This window comes from Mytilus galloprovincialis, chromosome 12 (assembly GCF_965363235.1).
Source record: "Mytilus galloprovincialis chromosome 12, xbMytGall1.hap1.1, whole genome shotgun sequence".
Taxonomy (NCBI): domain Eukaryota; kingdom Metazoa; phylum Mollusca; class Bivalvia; order Mytilida; family Mytilidae; genus Mytilus; species Mytilus galloprovincialis.
In genome coordinates this window covers 80,545,528-80,564,579 of record NC_134849.1, presented here as the reverse complement: position 1 = coordinate 80,564,579, position 19,052 = coordinate 80,545,528, and the positions used below count along the sequence as shown (strand labels likewise).

The 19,052-nt window shown below is 34.2% G+C and overlaps 1 protein-coding gene across 1 annotated transcript; it reads left to right on the top strand.

Moving 5' to 3' along the window:
* The first annotated feature begins 1,409 nt into the window (after positions 1-1,409).
* LOC143054979 (uncharacterized) lies at positions 1,410-18,699 on the top strand. Its single transcript, XM_076228089.1, has 7 exons — positions 1,410-1,642; positions 5,325-5,385; positions 6,696-6,774; positions 9,497-9,745; positions 12,104-12,805; positions 14,127-15,422; positions 17,144-18,699. Exons 2-7 carry the CDS (start codon positions 5,341-5,343, stop codon positions 18,367-18,369), a joined length of 3,597 nt encoding a protein of 1,198 aa, XP_076084204.1. The 5' UTR covers positions 1,410-1,642; positions 5,325-5,340; the 3' UTR covers positions 18,370-18,699.
* The last annotated feature ends 353 nt before the right edge of the window (positions 18,700-19,052 follow it).

The window sequence follows — 19,052 nt, the reverse complement described above, 5'->3', positions numbered from 1 at the left end:
TGGTCTCTGAAATATTTTTTTGGGTCAAATTATTTCCATTGTTTGTTTTATTTCACTCCTTATGACTATACTATTTCTAACACCTAAGTATGCAGCTGTTTTTTGGATATTTTTTGTGTAGTTAGGCACCATTAAAGTTATATCAGTGTATTTTCACGCACTTGTTAGAACTGAATAAAACTTTTTCTAATCTTTTTTTTTTATCATTAAAAACTTTTTCTAATCAGTTTTCGTTAGAATGACAATCTACGAAAATAGGAAGTCATGCTAGGGTTTTATTGTGCTCTTTTTTTAGGGGGAAGGGGGTCAAAATCACACAGCTAACCTTCAACCGAAAAATAATTTTTGTCATGATATGAGTTTTTCCATTTCTCTCTTCTTCTTCGTGTTCAACTTGACTGACATTTTTAGTTGGACTTTTTCTACACGTATGCAAAGTAAAAGGTTGGCTCACTATTTCATATCAACTAGTCAATGGGGAGGTAACTCTGAAATTAAACTCAGTACTTTTTTTCAGTACTATATAAATAAACTGTTAAAATGTACACAATACAAAAGATGTATAACGTATCGTCAAAATCAGATTAGTAGCAAATGAATGCAGTGACGTTTGTCTGTTATTTATTTATCCGGATTTTTTTTTGAAAAAGGGGGGCTGGTTAAATACGGTGGGAAAATGTTTTGCCCAAAGTCCAATGGTTTACACTGATGTGTTTTTGTGCTTCTGTCTCTTTTTAATAGTCCGTCTGAATGCTGCTTCACCCCGTTTACCGGTTCTGGTTTCCGACTTGCATATATAGCTTATAACTTATACATCCTATGATATAAAACTGATGATTGCCAATCAGACAACTTTCCTGAAGAGACCAAAATGACACAGTTTAGGTCATCGCACTGCCTTCAACAATGTGCAAAGCCCATACCACATAGGTCAAATAATAAAGGCCTAGAAATGAACATGTGATACAATTCAAACGAGAAAAACAAACGGTCTAATTTAGATTAAAGAAAATGAACGAAAAAACAAATATGTAACACATAAACAAACAACAACCACTGAATTCTGTTTTCTTATTTTTTTGTTAATGGTATGGTCCTGGGAACAGTATATCTAACGGGAAATGAATCTGATAGGCTTTTCAGTATAAAATTAATGAAATCTCGTACTCCCCGAGACTTCCGAAATTTATAGATTTGGTAGCGTACGTCTGACTGAAAAATATAGGAACTGCTCAATAAATTAACCACATAACTCTAATCATAAATAAATACAATCAATATATATGTTCCTGTGTGGTCTATGTCGCCGATGTGGCATTTTTAAAACAACATCAATCATTAGTATAGGCCGAGTTTGTAATGGGCCGAGATTGTCAAGGGCCGAGTTATGGTAATTATTTGTATATACCCGGTTAACATAAAGTACTTGATGAAATCCACAATAAATCACGAAGTTAGGATGTGATTGAGCCCTTGTATATAGCAACATCCATGTAACACCGTATGGAGGTGCGCCTGACAGAGGCGGAATCTACAGATTAAGTAACATGTAACGCCTGTAATCATCGGACATGCTTCCTTCCCCATACCAGGCGTTACCATTCCAATATTTTGATTACAGATTATCTTTTTCTTATTTTTGGTAAGCAGTCAATCACATCTGTGAAATACAAAGTCTAGAATGTTAGACAAACATCCACACACCCACACGCACTTATTAACACACAAACTAAATTACTATGGGATACAGTGGAAAACAAATGCATGGATACAGGCAAGGGCGTTAGAAAGAAACGATGTTCAAACAACAACTGCAGAGCGAGACCCTTTTATACAGAAAAAATAGTTTTTATTCCGGTTTTCGGTCATAGGACGGTTAAAAGAGGTGCTATATGTAGTAGGAACTTATAACAAAATTATGATTGTATAACTATAAATCTTCTGAATAGAGTAATATTACATAAACAATACATGATACAGAATTTACTCAAAATCGTTAAAATTCTGATCTTTGGGTCTAGGCAGAAACAAACTTCTCTATTACTTTGTCAATATTCACACTGAAATACCGATGAACATGATGAATATGCAGTAATGCTAGTAACTGCACGTCGTTGTTTATTGTTGATTGTACATTTGTTTTCAACATACCTATAGTCGCAGTTAGCTGAAATTCGTAGCGGTTATCAGTAAAAAATTTCTTAACTACTAACCGTGTTCACTGGAGATATAGTTTTTTCTCATTCCATTCAAAAATCGCAAAAATAAAAACCACTACTGACCTAAAAAAAAAAGGACCTTCATCAGAGGCAGAATAATGTCAAAATGTTACCGTAAAATGTCAAAAAGTTTACTGTATTAAACATGTACATTAGCTAAATATAGATAACTGTAACCATGGGAAATCCCACTGGGATTTTTGCCTGAAAGGATAACTGAACCTGTTTAGATATCAACCAGATATATATTCGTCCACTGGATAACATGTTGATCCGCCAGTTAACTCTGAACCGCTGGTGAACTCTGAACTACCGGATTACTCAATGGGCAGTTAATCTGAACCGCCGGTTAACTCAACGGGCTGTTAATCTGAAACTCAAACGCCGGTTTACTAAACCGCCGGTTACCATATCTATATAAATAGGGTGCAAACATTAATCCACCATTCTGCCTCTGATAAAGGTCCTTTTTGGACCGAAACCGGTCAGGCTGTAAAACATCACCAGGCGCTGTTAATTATGTGTATTGGTATACATGTATATATATTTTTATGCTTTTACCTTTTTTCTCACTGATACACATAGTTAATATGGCTTCTACTAACGAAAGCTCCATTTGGAGTTATTGTGTTTAGAGACTAGTTATAACAGTACACTTTTCCCATATTGCCAAAAGAAAGATAATTAATTTATACCCAATAACCATTTTGGCAGGCATTTTAGTTATGATTTTTCACACACAGCGATTAAAAAGTAAACCAAAGGTACTAAAAATAGGAGACAACAAAAGTTACACAGCTAAACACAAAATATAAAAACATATTCTAAAGCTTTTATATAACATGTATAACTTGTGATAGTACATGAAGGCAACCTTTGTGTTGATTGGTTGTAGCACATACATTTGCATGGGTTGTCATTGAAACACTATTACTGAAAAGACGACAAAAGTTACACAAAAGTTACACAGCTAAACACAAAATATACATGATAATAAATTATATATATATATTCTAAAACTTTTATATAACTTGTGAAAATAAGTAGGCAAATCTTTTTGTTGATTGGTTGTTGAATGTGCATTTCACTAAAAATCTCCTTGTAAGAATCCTATCCCATAAAACATAGAGAATACAGAATAAAACATTGTAAAAATAGAGAATACAGAATAAAACAGTGCTAAAAATAGAGAATACAGAATAAAACTGCTAAAAATATAGAATACAGAATAAAACTGCTAAAAATAGAGAATACAGAATAAAACTGCAAAAAATAGAGAATACAGAATGAAGCAGTGCTAAAATAGAGAATACAGAATAAAACAGTGCTAAAAATAGAGAATACAGAATAAAACAGTGCTTAAATAGAGAATACAGAATAAAACAGTGCTAAAATAGAGAATAAAACAGTGCTAAAAATAGAGAATACAAAATAAAACAGTGCAAAATATAAACTACAGAATAAAACTGCTAAAAATAGAAGATACAGAATAAAACAGTGCTAAAATAGAGAATACAGAATAAAACAATGCTAAAAATAGAGAATACAGAATAAAACAGTGCTAAAATAGAGAATACAGAATAAAATAGTGCTAAAATAGAGAATACAGAATAAAACAGTGCAAAAATAGAGAATACAGAATAAAACAGTGCTAAAATAGAGAATACAGAATAAAACAGTGCTAAAATAGAGAATACAGAATAAAACAGTGCTAAAATGTATCAAAAAATAATAAATGGATAAGGAAAACATATTCCATCTGATGAGTTAAGCCTTTTTCAACTGATTTTTGTCAAGCCTTCGACTTTAGTCGAAAAAGCGAGACTAAGCGATCCTACTTTCCGTCGGCGTCGTCGTCGGCGGCGTCCACAAATATTCACTCTGTGGTTAAAGTTTTTGACATTTTAATAACTTTCTTAAACTATACTGGATTTCTTCCAAACTTGGACAGAAGCTTGTTTATGATCATAAGATAGTATCCGGAAGTGAATTTTGTAAAAATAAAATTCCATTTTTTCCGTATTTTACTTATAAATGGACTTAGTTTTTTCTGCGGGGAAACATTACATCACTCTGTGGTTAAAGTTTTTAGAATTTTAATAACTTTCTTAAACTGTCCTTGGTCTGAACCAAATTTTGACAGAAGCTTGTTTATGATCATAAGATAGTATCCAGAAATAAATTTTGTAAAAAAATAAATCCATTTTTTCCGTATTTTACTTTTAAATGGACTTAGTTTTTCTGCAGGGAAACATTACATTCACTCTGTGGTTAAAGTTTTTAAAATTTTAATAACTTTCTTAAACTATCCTGGGTTTGTACCAAACTTGGACAGAAGCTTATTTATGACCATAAGATAGTATCCAGAAGTAAATATTGTAAAAAGATAACTCCATTTTTTCTGTATTTTACTTTTAAATGGACGTAGATTTTCTTCCAGTTAACATTACATACAGTCGGCAGTTTAAGTTTTCAAACATTAATTAGATTCATTAACTATCCTAGATTTTTACCAAACTTGGACAGAAGCTTCTTACAATCAAAAGATAGTATCAAGAGGAATTTTTTTATTTATTTTTTTCCTCATTTTTTGTTGAGCCTGCGATTTACAGCAAAAGTAGGCGAGACACTGGGTTCCGCGGAACCCTTACAAATTTTTATAGTTTGTTCTTATGTTGTACTGTTATACCACTGTCCCAGGTTAGGGGAGGGTTGGGATCCCGCTAACATGTTGAACTGGCCTCATTATCTATGTACATGAATGTGCCTGTCCCAAGTCAGGAGCCTGTAATTCAGTGGTTGTCGTTTGTTTAAGTGTAACATATATTTGTTTTTCGTTCATTTTTTTATATAAATAAGGCCGTTAGTTTTCTCATTTGAAGTTTTACATTGTCTTATCGGGGCGTGTTATAACTGACTATGCGGTATGGGCTTTGCTCATTGTTGAAGGCTGTACGCTGACCTATAGTTGTTAATAATTTGTTTCATTTTGGTCTTTTGTGGATAGTTGTCTCATTGGCAATCATACCACATCTTCTTTTTTATATAGATAACTTATGATTAAAAGTATGCTAAGTAATGATGAAAATTTTATTTTATTTTCAGCTGAGACAATAATAAGATGCCAGATTCACTTCAGAAATGTTGGGATGGATTAAAGAAAAAGGTATCAAGTATAGAATTATGGTTAATATAAAAATAATTAAAATTGTCCAAATTACGTTCTTTGTCTGGCCTGCGACAAAAGTCTCAGAATGCGAGACATAGGGATTGCTTTTCCAACAACTGTGTAAAATATTATCAAAGTTTTGAGATTAGGACAGTTTCTCAGAAACTGTTTATGGTAGGCCACTGATATTTGGTCTATGGTTTTATATGGTAGGTATACATGTCAAACACCTTTCACCAGACATTAACATCATTTCTTGGTTCACTGAACAGATGAACTTTTTGAGACAAATTCTGTTTCTCAGTAACATGTAGTAAGTTACTTTACGTGACTTTTTTTGCATTAAGATACTATAAGCAGTATATAATCTATAATATGTGTTTGGAATTATTTAAAAAGGCAAGAAATTGTATTCACTCTTCAAGTTGTTTTGAATATTAATTATTTAAAATCCAGGTTTTTTTCTAACGTTGTCAAAGGTTTGAACTTTTTGCCATTTTAGATAGATATGTTTATAATATTATTTTGGACTTGTAGTTTGTTCATCCTATTTTGACTATTAATATTTCAGATTCAATCTTAATAAAGGAAACTTATATGTCCTTCCAAATACTGATTCAATTCCTAACATCACTTAAGAGACATTTATTGTCTAAATCCGGATATGGTGTAACAATTTGTACACCTCATACCATCTTTTCGGCAGATTAATAACAAGTGAAACTGCGAGCTACTGCTCACTGATGATACCCCCGCCGCAAGTGGATATATAATATTAATAGTGTAAAAATATGCAATTGTTCGGTAAACAGGAAGTTGTCGAGTGATGAATTTGAAAACGCATCACACAGTATAGCTGACTTATAAAAATCCTGTAACCAAATTTCAGAAATCCTTGTATTGTAGTTCCTGAGAAAAATGTGACGAAAATTTCAACTTGGCTATCATGTGTATATTATACAAGTGTTCGGTAAACAGGAAGTTGTCAAGTGATCAATCTGAAAACGCATCACACGGCATAGCTGACTTAGATAAACCCTGAAACCAAATTTCAGAAATCCTTGTATTGCAGTTCCTGAGAAAAATATTCATGGGACGGACAGACTGACTGACTGACTGATGGAAGGACAGACAGAGGTAAAACAGTATACCCCCCCCTCTTTTTTAAAGCGGGGGTATCATTTAAAGCAGGGGTATAATTAAGATTCATTTTGTAACATTAGGTGTTCTATTTATTTGTCAATCGCCAAGGCTGTCAGCAGTGTGTTGTTCAACATGCTACACCATTAACATTCTTTGTTTTCCAGGTGTTGGAGTTTGATCAGAAATACCCAACAGCCCATGTGATTTGTCTTGCCTGGATAGATAACAGTATCGTTTGTGAAGGTAATAAGTTAATACTGTGTGAGTTGTGAAGGTAAAGGGGGTCATTACAGTTTGACATCATTTCTAGCTATAGACAAAGGGATCATTACAGTTTGACACCATCTCTATCAAAATGCAGTTTTTATACGCCCGTCTTTTAGACGGGACGTATTATGGTATACCGTTGTCCGTCTGTCCGTCCGTCCACACTTCAGTCAATAACTCAAAACACTTTCACCAATTTCCATGAAACTTAAGTGAATTGTTTATATCTATTGACGTAAGCTCCCTTTCTTTTTTTTTAATTTCAGATTTTAAGTTTTGGATTTATGGGGCTTTATTCATAAAATGGGGGATTTTCAACACTTCGGACAATAACTCAAAAAGGCTTTCACCAATGTCCATGAAACTTTGGTGAATTGTTTATATCTATTGATGTAAGCTCTCTTTCTTTTGTTTTTAATTTCAGACTTTAAGTTTTGGATTTATGGGGCTTTATTCATAAAAAAGGGGGGATTTTCAACACTTCGGACAATAACTTTAAAAGGCTTTCACCAATGTCCATGAAACTTTGGTGAATTGTTTGTATTTATTGATGTAAGCTCCCTTTCAATTTTTATAAATTTCGGATTTAAAGTTTTGGATTTATGGGGCTTTACTCATAAAAAAATGGGGATTTTTAACACCTCGGACAATAACTCAAAAAGGCTTTCACCAATGTCCATGAAACTTTGCTGAATTGTTTATATCTATTGATGTAAGCTCCCTTTCAATTTTTATAAATTTCAGATTTAACATTTCCGTGTTATGAATTTTTATTCTTAAAAAAGGGGGATTTTCCAATTATGCAACTTTGATGAATTGTTTATATCTATTGACCCTAATAGTGCCAATTTTTTTGTGCATTTTTATTTATTATTTGGGGGGGGGGGGGGGGTATTTGACAGGGCTCACACTATTTCTAGTTGATCATATAAATTCATTTAAAGCATAAAAGACAAGTTAAAAGAGCAACGGGCGTATCATGCGCTAAAGCGCAGCCCTTTATTGGTCAATAACTCAAAAAATGAAGCATTTAAACCAAATCTGACGGAGTTGACATGTTTATCAGGTCAAGATCTATCTGCCCTGAAATTTTCAGATGGATTGGACAACATGTTGTTTGGTTGCTGCCCCCAATTGGTAATTTTAAGGAAATTTTTTCGTTTTTTATTAGCTCACTTGGCCTGAAGAGCCAAGTGAGCTTTTCTCATCACTTGTCGTCCGTCGTCGTCGTTAACATTTTACATTTTGAACTTCTTCTAGAGAACCACTGAATGGAATGAAACCAAACATGGCATGAATGTTCCTTATGAGGTGCTGACTAAGTGTTGTTACTTTGTAGCCGATCCATCACCCAAGATGGCCGCCAGCGGGGGACTTAGTTTAACATATGACCCAATGGGAAATGCATACAAATGACTTCTTTTAGAGAACCACTGAATGGAATGAAACCAAACATGGCATGAATGTTCCTCATGAGATGCTGATCAAGTGTTGTTACTTTGTAGCCGATCCATCATCCAAGATGGCCGCCAGCGTGGGACTTAGTTTAACATAGGACCCTATGGGAAATGCATAAAAATGACTTCTTTTAGAGAACCACTGAATGGAATGAAACCAAACATAGCATGAATGTTCCTTATGAGGTGCTGACTAAGTGTTGTTACTTTATAGCCGATCCATCATCCAAGATGGCCGCCAGCAGTGGACTTAAGTTTAACATAGGACCCTATGGGAAATGCATACAAATGACTTCTTTTAGTAAACCACTGAATGGAATGAAACCAAACATGGGATGAATGTTCCTTATGAGGTGCTGACCAAGTGTTGTTACTTTGTAGCCGATCCATCATTTAAGATGGACGCCAGCAGGGGACTTAGTTTAACATAGGACCCTATGGGAAATGCATTAAAATGACCTCTTTTAGAGAACCACTGAATGGAATGTAACCAAACATGGCATGAATGTTCCTTATGAGGTGCTGACCAAGTGTTGTTACTTTGTAGCCGATCCATTATCCAAGATGGCCGCCAGCGGGGGACTTAGTTTAACATAGGACCCTATGGGAAATACATACAAATGTCTTCTTTTAGAGAACCACTGAATGGATTGAAACCAAACATAGCATGAATGTTTCTTATCTGGTGCTGACCAAGTGTTGTTACTTTGTAGCCAAATTTTATCTTTTTTTATATGAATTCAAAAACCCAAATAGAGTCAGGTGAGCGATACAGGCTCTTGAGAGCCTCTAGTTAATATCTTGATTATTGTTATAGACAGAGGTAAACTGTTAACAGCAACAATGTACAGCAAAGTAAGACCTAAAAAAGACAACATGACCAAAAATGGTAAATTTGACCACCTAAGGAGTTATTGTCCTTTATAGTCAATTTTTAACAATTTTCATAAAAATGTAAATTTTTACTAAGATTTTCCACTGAAACTTACTGGGCCAAGTTCATTATAGATAGAGATAATTGTAAGCAGCAAGAATGTTCAGTAAAGTAAGATGTACAAACACATCACCATCACCAAAACACAATTTTGTCATGAATTCATCTGCTTCCTTTGTTTAATATTCATATAGACCAAAATGAGCGACACAGCCTCTTTAGAGCCTCTAGTTTGATTATTCTTTAATATTTGTCTAAACAGCAATTGCAATCAAGTTTAATTTTAAGTTTGCTTCATACATTGTAGGTAGTGATAAAATTAAAAAGACGTCACTAGAACCAATAAAGGAGAAATACAAGAACCGTCTAGCAGTGTGTACCTCTGCACCTGTTAAACCTCGTCATGAGAACCGTCTAACAGTGTGTACCTCTGCACCTGTTACACCTCGTCATGAGAACCGTCTAGCAGTGTGTACCTCTGCATCTGTAACACCTCGTCACGAGAACCGTATAGCAGTGTGTACCTCTCCACCTTTGGCACATCCTGATGCTCAAGGTAAGGCCAAACAACATCAATGTGTATTATAATTTTCCAACAATTCTAATTATACCCCATGCATTACAGTTGTGAAGGGTATACCGTTTATCAACCGTCCAAATTTAATAAGACTTATCATAACTATTGATGGAATTGGTAATTAGAAAAAGGAGAGTAAGGGAGACAACTCTTTAAGTCAATTAAACGTTTTCAAAAGTCAAGTTTCATCAATGTATTTTAAGCATTTACCTGAAACGGATTGGAAATAGTCTATGTAACATTGATGCTTAGAATACATTTATGAAAACGGTTGACACAAACGTACTGATGATTTTAAGAGTTATTTCCCTTAAACAAGGTCTACCTCCTTAAGAAAGTTATTAGAACTTTAAAAACTTTTCCACAGAGTGAATATTTGTGGACGCTGCCGCCTCAGTTGACGGAATGTAAGATCACTATGTTTCGATAAAAGTCTACGGCTCGAAAAAAAGGAAGATGTGGTTTGATTGCCATCGAGACATCTCAATAAATCTCTCATTGCTCCTGTTTTCTTACATGTTGCATTGGAGATCATAAGGCTGATTCAAATATTAACACATGGTGAGGAATGGTTTTTTTTCCATAGAATTTGTAAGAATTGTATGTAAAATAACAAATTTTATTTAAAGGTTGGTGGAGTCTAAAAACAATGCTTCTCTTCTCCACATGCATTTAATTCTGAAACACACCTATTAAAACAATTTGACATCGTAATTTTGTTTTGCTGAACAATGAAATATCAGCTTTGGCAATGTTTAACCTATATTGAAAAGTTGCCGCAATCTCATTGGTCGAGTGGAGCAAACCTACAGGGTCAAAGACAAAATGAAGTTAAAGTCTGATATTGACGTTTTTTGTCTTGCTTGACAGAGTCATAAAGCGAGACCTAGGTATGCTGTTTCCTGCTTTGGCAACGGCGGCGTCAACAATGTATTAGATAATGATTAGGTCTAGGTTATGGTGAACTACTAGTGATAAGTCAAAAATGTTTAGTATGCAGTTGTATAAGCATTGGCACATCTCATTACCATGGATATTATTTGACCCAGCCCCCTCAGTTATGGTCTATTGACTTTGAAACTTTTGGTTGGTTTTCATGTATTAGTTTGTGATTAGGTCAGTTGATAGGGAACCGGTAGTGGTAGGTCAATGATACTTTGTATGCAGTTGTATAAACATTGGCACCTCTCATTACCATGGAATTTGTGTACCCTCCCCCTCAGTTATGGTTTATTGACTTTGCTTAGTTTACTTGTATTAGTTTGTGTTTTGGTTTGTTTAAAGAGAACTACTTATGATAAGTCAATGGTATTTAGTATGCAGCTGTATTAGCATTGGCAAATCTCATTTTCATGGAGATTGTTTAGCCATGTACTTCCAGTCATAAAATTGAGAATGGAAATGGGGAATGTGTCAAAGAGACAACAACCCGACCAAATAAAAAACAACAGCAGAAGGTCACCAACAGGTCTTCAATGTAGCGAGAAATTCCCGCACCCGGAGGCGTCCTTCAGCTGGCCCCTGAACAAATATATACTAGTTCAGTGATAATGAACGCCATACTAATTTCCAAATTGTACACAAGAAACTAAAATTAAAATAATACAAGACTAACAAAGGCCAGAGGCTCCTGACTTGGGACAGGCGCAAAAATGCGGCGGGGTTAAACATGTTTGTGAGATCTCAACCCTCCCCCTATACCTCTAACCAATGTAGAAAAGTAAACGCATAACAATACGCACATTAAAATTCAGTTCAAGAGAAGTCCTAGTCTGTTGTCAGAAGATGTAACCAAAGAAAATAAACAAAATGACAATAATACATAAATAACAACAGACTACTAGCAGTTAACTGACATGCCAGCTCCAGACTTCAATTAAACTGACTGAAAGATTATGATTTCATCATATGAACATCAGGCACAATCCTTCCCGTTAGGGGTTTAGTATCATACCATCATAACATATATGAGAAGAACATAACCCGTGTAATTGCCAACAACTGTTTTTAGAATAAATGTGTTTAGTTCCGACGCAAAGACCTTATCAGTGACTCAATATTAACGCCAAAATATGCAATCTTTAGTTCATTGACTTTGAATATTTGCTAAACTTTCATATTTAAGTGTTGCTATTTTTTATTTCAACATTTGCATTATCCAAATTATAAAAAAGCGAGACATATCTCTGTAATAAGAGTTTATTATGTTTGCTGTTATGGTCATTAATTAATTTTTCGTTTCTATTTAAGTACCATAGGTAAAGATGTAGGTTCATGCAATGTACCTGTTCTGCAGGTGATGCTAAGGTCATTAATTATATGTTCTTTTCTATTAAGGTACCAAAGGTAAAGATGCAGCTTCATCCAATCTACCTGTTCTGCAGTTGACGCTACAGGTTGTAAATTCTCCAGCTACGAATACTAATGACAAACAGACCAATGATAAAAGTAACACCCCTGCTGTGGCACAGTTAAGTGTATCTGCTCTGAATACTTCAACATTATTTTCCAAGGAGAAGCCTGATGATCCAAAAATCATTTCTTCGCCACCAAGTCCATTGGGTGGAAATAAATCACCGATGCCATGCATAGTGCAGTTAAAACATCTAGCTGCTAATACTTCAACAATAAAAACAAGAGGCAGAACAAAAAAGGAGAAATATAATCAAAAGAAACATTGTGTTCCGATGGTGACACGGTCATGTAAATCTAATGGAAAATGTTCAACTGTCAAACCTACAGTAGGTAATGTCAAGGATAAAAACAACACAGAGACTTATGGACAAATGAAAAATTCACCTACTTTGTCAACTATATCAGATGGGGAGTGTTCATCCACCAGAGATCCAGGAATTGGTACCAAGGAGAAATATACTCCGACAAAACCAATTGCAGTTATAACCCAGTCAAGTCCATCTTGTTCAAATAACTCAGATCCTGATATTATCATACCTCTCGAGTCTATTAAAACTGAAAGCATTTTGGAAACCAGTCTTTCCGACGAATACGATTCAGCTGTTGAAAGTGAAGAGTTGTCCAGTAAGTAGTCTCAACTATTTCTATAAATATGCATACACAGTTTTAAAATTATATGTCTAATATGTTTAGTGAAAAGCTACAGCATGTTTGCAGGTAACAACTTACAAGACACTGGTGGTGCGTTAAAAAGCATTCATATTTATCGTTCCATTGCGTTTGATAGAAAAAATTGACATTGTGGCAAATAGATCAATATTTTTATAGAAAACCCACAGTCTGTCATGCTCTTCAACTTTGGACTTTTTAACACTTTTTTATTTGAGCGTCACTGATGTCAGAGTCTTTTGTAGACGAAACGTGCGTTTGGTGTAAATATAAAATTTCAATCCTGGTTTCAGTGATGAGTTTATTTACAACCACTGGGTCGAAAAACACTGCTGGTGGAATTTTAATACCCTGAGTGTTTCACCAGCCCAATAGTCAGCACTTCTGTGTTGACTTGAGTTATCATTGATATGTTCATAAATATAAACATGATAAATTAACTGTTAACAAAACTTTGAATTTTTGTAATACTAAGGCTTTTCTACCTTAGGAATAGATTACCTTGCTGTTTTAGGCAAAACTGAATTTTTGGTCCTCAATGCTCTTCAACTTTGTACTTTATTTGGCCTTTTTATCATTTTTTTTATTTATTTGAGCGTCACTGATGTCTTTTGAAGACAATACACAGGTCTGTTGTTAATATAAAATTTCAATCCTGGTATGTATGATGAGTTTATTCATCTTTAATACATCTTAAATTTCAAACATAGGTTACTTGCTTGTTTTCTATAATGTGAAATCTTGCGTTTATTGTTTACAAAAAGTCCTGAATAACCTTGAAACTAAAAGGTAAACAATGCTTGAAGAGGCGCTACCACTGCACACAATAATCCTCTAACTATCAGGCAACGATTTGCCATATATACATGTACAAGGGGAAAGACTATAGATTTTCTATAAAATTTCCATATGTTTAGTATTGTATCAACACACGAGGACATAACCCTAAAGAACAGTTACAGCAGGTGATGCATCCAATACTGTCTTAAACATTAAAATAAATAATAGACTTAAATATGTTAGTTAACATTCACCATACAAAAAGGATCGAGGTTTTTGTTTATAAATAAATGTTAACTTAAAAAAAAGAAAAACAGCTGATGCTTTGCGGCAATAAAAAAGTTCTGCTCGATGGGAAAAAACCCATGCTTACTCCTCAATTGTAGTTGAATGGTCATTCCACAATTAATGATGAGCAAGATACATGTGTTTCCACCACTCCCTTTTCCCCCTAAAACATGATAAACTTATTTAAATGATTGCATTGTTTTACTAGGTTTTGATGAAAATAGAGAAGAAAATAGAGAAGAAAATGTAAAGAAAAAGAAACAATCCTTAAGGTGTGATTATGGTGGATGTGGAAAAGTGTTTACCTTGAATAAATACTTAAAAAGACACTTATTAATACATTGTGGAAACAAGCCCTTCGTGTGTGACATGTGTAATAAAAGTTTCACAGTCAAAAGATATCTCAAAAGGCACATGTTAACACACACAGATGATAAGAGTTACAAGTGTGAAGTGTGTGATAAAAGGTTTAGTAACAAGGACAGTGTAAGACCTCACATGAAGATGCATACTGGTGATAGAGATCACATATGTTATGTATGTGGTCAAGGGTTTTATCAGAAACGATATATGTTGAAACACTTTAATCGTACACATACTGGAAATACAACTCAGTGTGACGTGTGTAGTTTGTGGATTAGGAATGATAGAGTTCAGAAACACACAGAAAATCACCTATGTAACAAACAGTCACCTGGGAAACTCAACCTTTCTAGATCTGCATTTGGAAGACCTGTCAACTCGAGTTCTTCTAAAGGAGAACAATCTTCTGGGAAACTCAATCTTTCTGGATCTGCACTTGGAAGACTTGTCAACTCGAGAACTCCAGAAGGAAAGAAATCTGCATCTTCTACAAACATTGAGATCAAGAAGAAGTATTATCAGAATAAATCGGCGTCAAATCCATCTAGTGCGAAAAGTATTTCATTTTTGACAACAGGCAGTAAAACTGTAGAAAACTATGATCAAAGTAGTAAACTAGATGTTAATGTCACTCAACCAATTGATTCAGGTGTTGCTATTTCAGACGTTCCTTTTACCACAGACCAGGCTCATCCCTTTAAAGTTACTACAACGAAAAACTCAAACACAGTTTCAAAAAATGTCAACTTTGAGGATGATTTAGAGTCGCAGGAGGCAGTGGAGAACTTTGAGGATTCTTCTATAATGGATGTCAACAAATCTGATAATGAAATTGATTTAGAGTCGCAGGAGGCAGTGGAGAACTTTGAGGATTCTTCCATGATGGATGTCAACAAATCTGATATTGAAATGGATTCAGAGTCGAAAGAGGCAGTTGAGGTATTAGAAAATCTTTTTGGATTTTCACACACAGATATTTCAGATTCAGAAGTTAACAACTTAGATGCTGCATCTGGTGAGAATAGTTCAGCTCCTGAAACAGGAAAATCTGTGGTGTCCATTAAGATAGAACCAGTGTTAGAAACCAGTTGTTCAGACGAAGAACATCCACTCTCATGCAGAAAAGATGAAGATTGGTCAAGTAAGTTATTTTGTTTAAACACGTCTTGATTAAAAATGTCATGAAAGAGGCAACACCTCTTAAAACCAGATGCTCCACAGGGCACAGCTTCATACGACCGCAGAGGTCGTACCCTGAACAGTTAGAGCAAGTATGGACACAACATTTAAGCTTAATTAAGTTTAATTTTGGACCCTTTTGGCCCCTAATTCGTTAGGACCAAAACTGTCACAATCAATCCAAACTTTCCTTTTGTGGTCATAAACCTTGTGTTAAAAGTTCATAAATTTATATTAACTTATACTAAAGTTATTGTGCAAAAACCAAGAAAAGTGGTTATTTGGGACCTGTTTTTGGCCCCTAATTCCTAAACCATTAATACTAAAAATCCCAGAATCAATCCTAATCTTCTTTTTGTAGTACCTGATGTTAAAATTTCATAGATTTCTGTTTGCTTATACTTAATTTGATTAATCAAGAACAAATAATATTTTTTGATTAGTTGAATTTGCCATTTAACATGAAATTGAGTTCTCTAAGACTTAAATAACATATTCTAACAAATAATCCTCTACCTCAAATATGCTCGTTCCTCTAATTTATTGTGTCACCATGGAAATTAAAATAGTATTTGTGAGCCAAAAAACATGGCGACATGGCCACTGTATGGTCCATCATAAAATTAAAATAGCACCAAATATAAAGTAGAAAATATAGCAATGGATATAGTTGGTTTCTCAATGCTATAATGCCATAAGCATGCTAAGGAAGAAATTCATCCAAGATAGCACCAAATATATAGTAGAAAATATAGCAATTGATATAGTTGGTTTATCAATGCTATAATGCCCTAAGGAAGAAATTCATTCAAGATAGAAGCACAGTAGAAAATAAAGCAATTGATATAGTTGGTTTCTCAATGCTTTAATGCCCTAAGGAAGAAATTCATCTAAGATAATACCACAGTAGAAAATATAGCAATTGATATAGTTGGTTTCTAAATGCTATAATGCCCTAAGGAAGAAATTCATCCAAGATAGAAGCACAGTAGAAAATATAGCAATTGATATAGTGAGTTTCTCAATACTATAATGCCCTAAGGAAGAAATTCATCCAAGATAGAACCACTGTAGAAAATATAGCAATGGGTATAGTTGGTATCTCAATAATATAATGCCCTAAGCAAGAAACTCATCTAAGATAGCACCACAGTAGAAAATATAGCAATTGATATACTAGTAGTTAGTTTCTCAAAACTATAATTTCCTAAGGAAGACATTCATCCAAGATAGAACCACAGTAGAAAATATAGCAATGGGTTTAGCTGGTATCTCAATAATATAATGCCCTAAGCAAGAAACTCATCTAAGATAGCACCACAGTAGAAAATATAGCAATTGATAAACTAGTAGTTAGTTTCTCAAAACTATAATTTCCTAAGGAAGACATTCATCCAAGATAGAACCACAGTAGAAAATATAGCAATGGGTTTAGCTGGTATCTCAATAATATAATGCCCTAAGCAAGAAACTCATCTAAGATAGCACCACAGTAGAAAATATAGCAATTGATAAACTAGTAGTTAGTTTCTCAAAACTATAATTTCCTAAGGAAGACATTCATCCAAGATAGAACCACAGTAGAAAATATAGCAATGGGTATAGTTGGTATCTCAATACTATAATGCCAAAAGCAGAAAACTTACATAAAATAGTTCAAAATTATTTTCTTGTTTTTTGTAGGTTCTGCTGGACCGCAAGTAAAAGAAGATGTACATGTTAAGAAGACTTTGAGGTGTGATTATGAAGGATGTGGAAAAGAGTTTAAAGAGAATAAGTATTTTAGGAAACATTTACAAACACATTCTACAGTGAAGTCATTTGTTTGTGCCGTGTGTGATAAAGGTTTTACAGTAAGCAGATACCTACAAAGACATATGCGTTTACACACAACAAGTAAAAAACTTCTCCAATGTGATGTCTGTGGGAAAGGGTTTAGGTTTAAGGAAAGTTTGATACCTCATATGAGGATACATTCTGGTAAAAAAGATCATGTCTGCAAGGTATGTGGTAAAGGATTTTATGATAAAAAAGATATGGAGAGACACTTCAAACGACAACACACAGGAAACAAAACTCAGTGTGAAGTATGCAGTCGGTGGATTCTGAATTCTATGTTCCAAAATCACCATGCAAAGCACACTGGTAAAAAACTTCACCAATGTAATGTTTGTAATAAAATGATCTATAAGAAAAGTGATTTGGTGACACACATGAGAACACATACTGGTGAAAGACGACATCTGTGTGATATTTGTGGAAAAGGGTTTACTTCAGCCACCAGTCACAAATATCACATGAGAACACACACAGGAGAAAAACCATATTCGTGTGACTTATGTACTAAAACATTTGTAAATTCAACCGCTCTTAGAGCACATCAAAGAACACACACTGGGGCGAGGCCTTACCTCTGTGATTTATGTGGAGACAAATTTACACAGAATGAAAGTCTTCGTAAACACATGCGTGTTATACATAAAACATTTCGATGTAATTTATGCGACAAAGGATTTAATGTTGAAACAGAATTTCGAAGACATATGGAAAAATGTACACTCGATAAAACACACATATGTCAAAAATGTGGTAAGGGTTATACACAGAAAAATGGTCTAAATAGACATATGAAAATACACAATAGGCATGTGACAATACACAATACACATGAAACATGTGAAAGTGAACAATGTAGTAAAGGTTTTACACAGAAAAATGGTCAAAATACACATACGACAATAGACAATAGAGATGAAAGTGGAATGGCTACCTACACTTTGATTAACGCTGATGGCGTCTACACAACTACAAACGATATTACGGATGTTGTTGTTGCTGAAAGACCTACAGATGAGGATTCGGTGGTGTATTTTTCTCAGGAATATGTTATAGAAACAACAGGTTTATAGAACTTTTAAACATTAAAGATATGAAACAATGTTAGTTTGAATTCCGTGTTTACTACAGCTAATGCGGACGTCGCCATTTCCAATAAGCTTTTATGGACTATATGAATCATGACATTAAATGTCAATGAGATGATTTTTTATATAACAAATCGATACATAAACATAATGTACTATGAAAGTTATAGGGAGAGCCAGAGGTACAAATTCACAGATGTCAGAACTGATTGTGTGAAAGTTGTCAGAATTTTAACTGTTATATTTGAAAACTGTAATTGAACAAATTTTGTTAAGTTGAATGGTACAATAAAATTAAAATTATGCCTATGTTAATGCATGTACATGATATCATATCTAAAATAGTATATATATAATATTATAAAGTATATTTTGTGTTCAGTAGGATTGTGTTAATATTTTTTTCTGTGTCAATTCTTACTTCAATGATTAGGGGCTATTTCATGTGTATGGCAGAGAAGTAATTCTTGCTGCACTCAATTCAACTAAAACTCGTGTTTTTATTTGAGCTTTTGTCTAAAGCTTAGTCTTTGTTCTGAACTTTTTTCCGTCTTTCCGAGCATACCTTCTCCTCAATGGGCATAACGTGGCATCCAAAAAAAAAATGCTCAGAAATCTTATCAGCTAAGCATAGTGATGCACCAAACATGTAAACTTGTCTTTTCCCC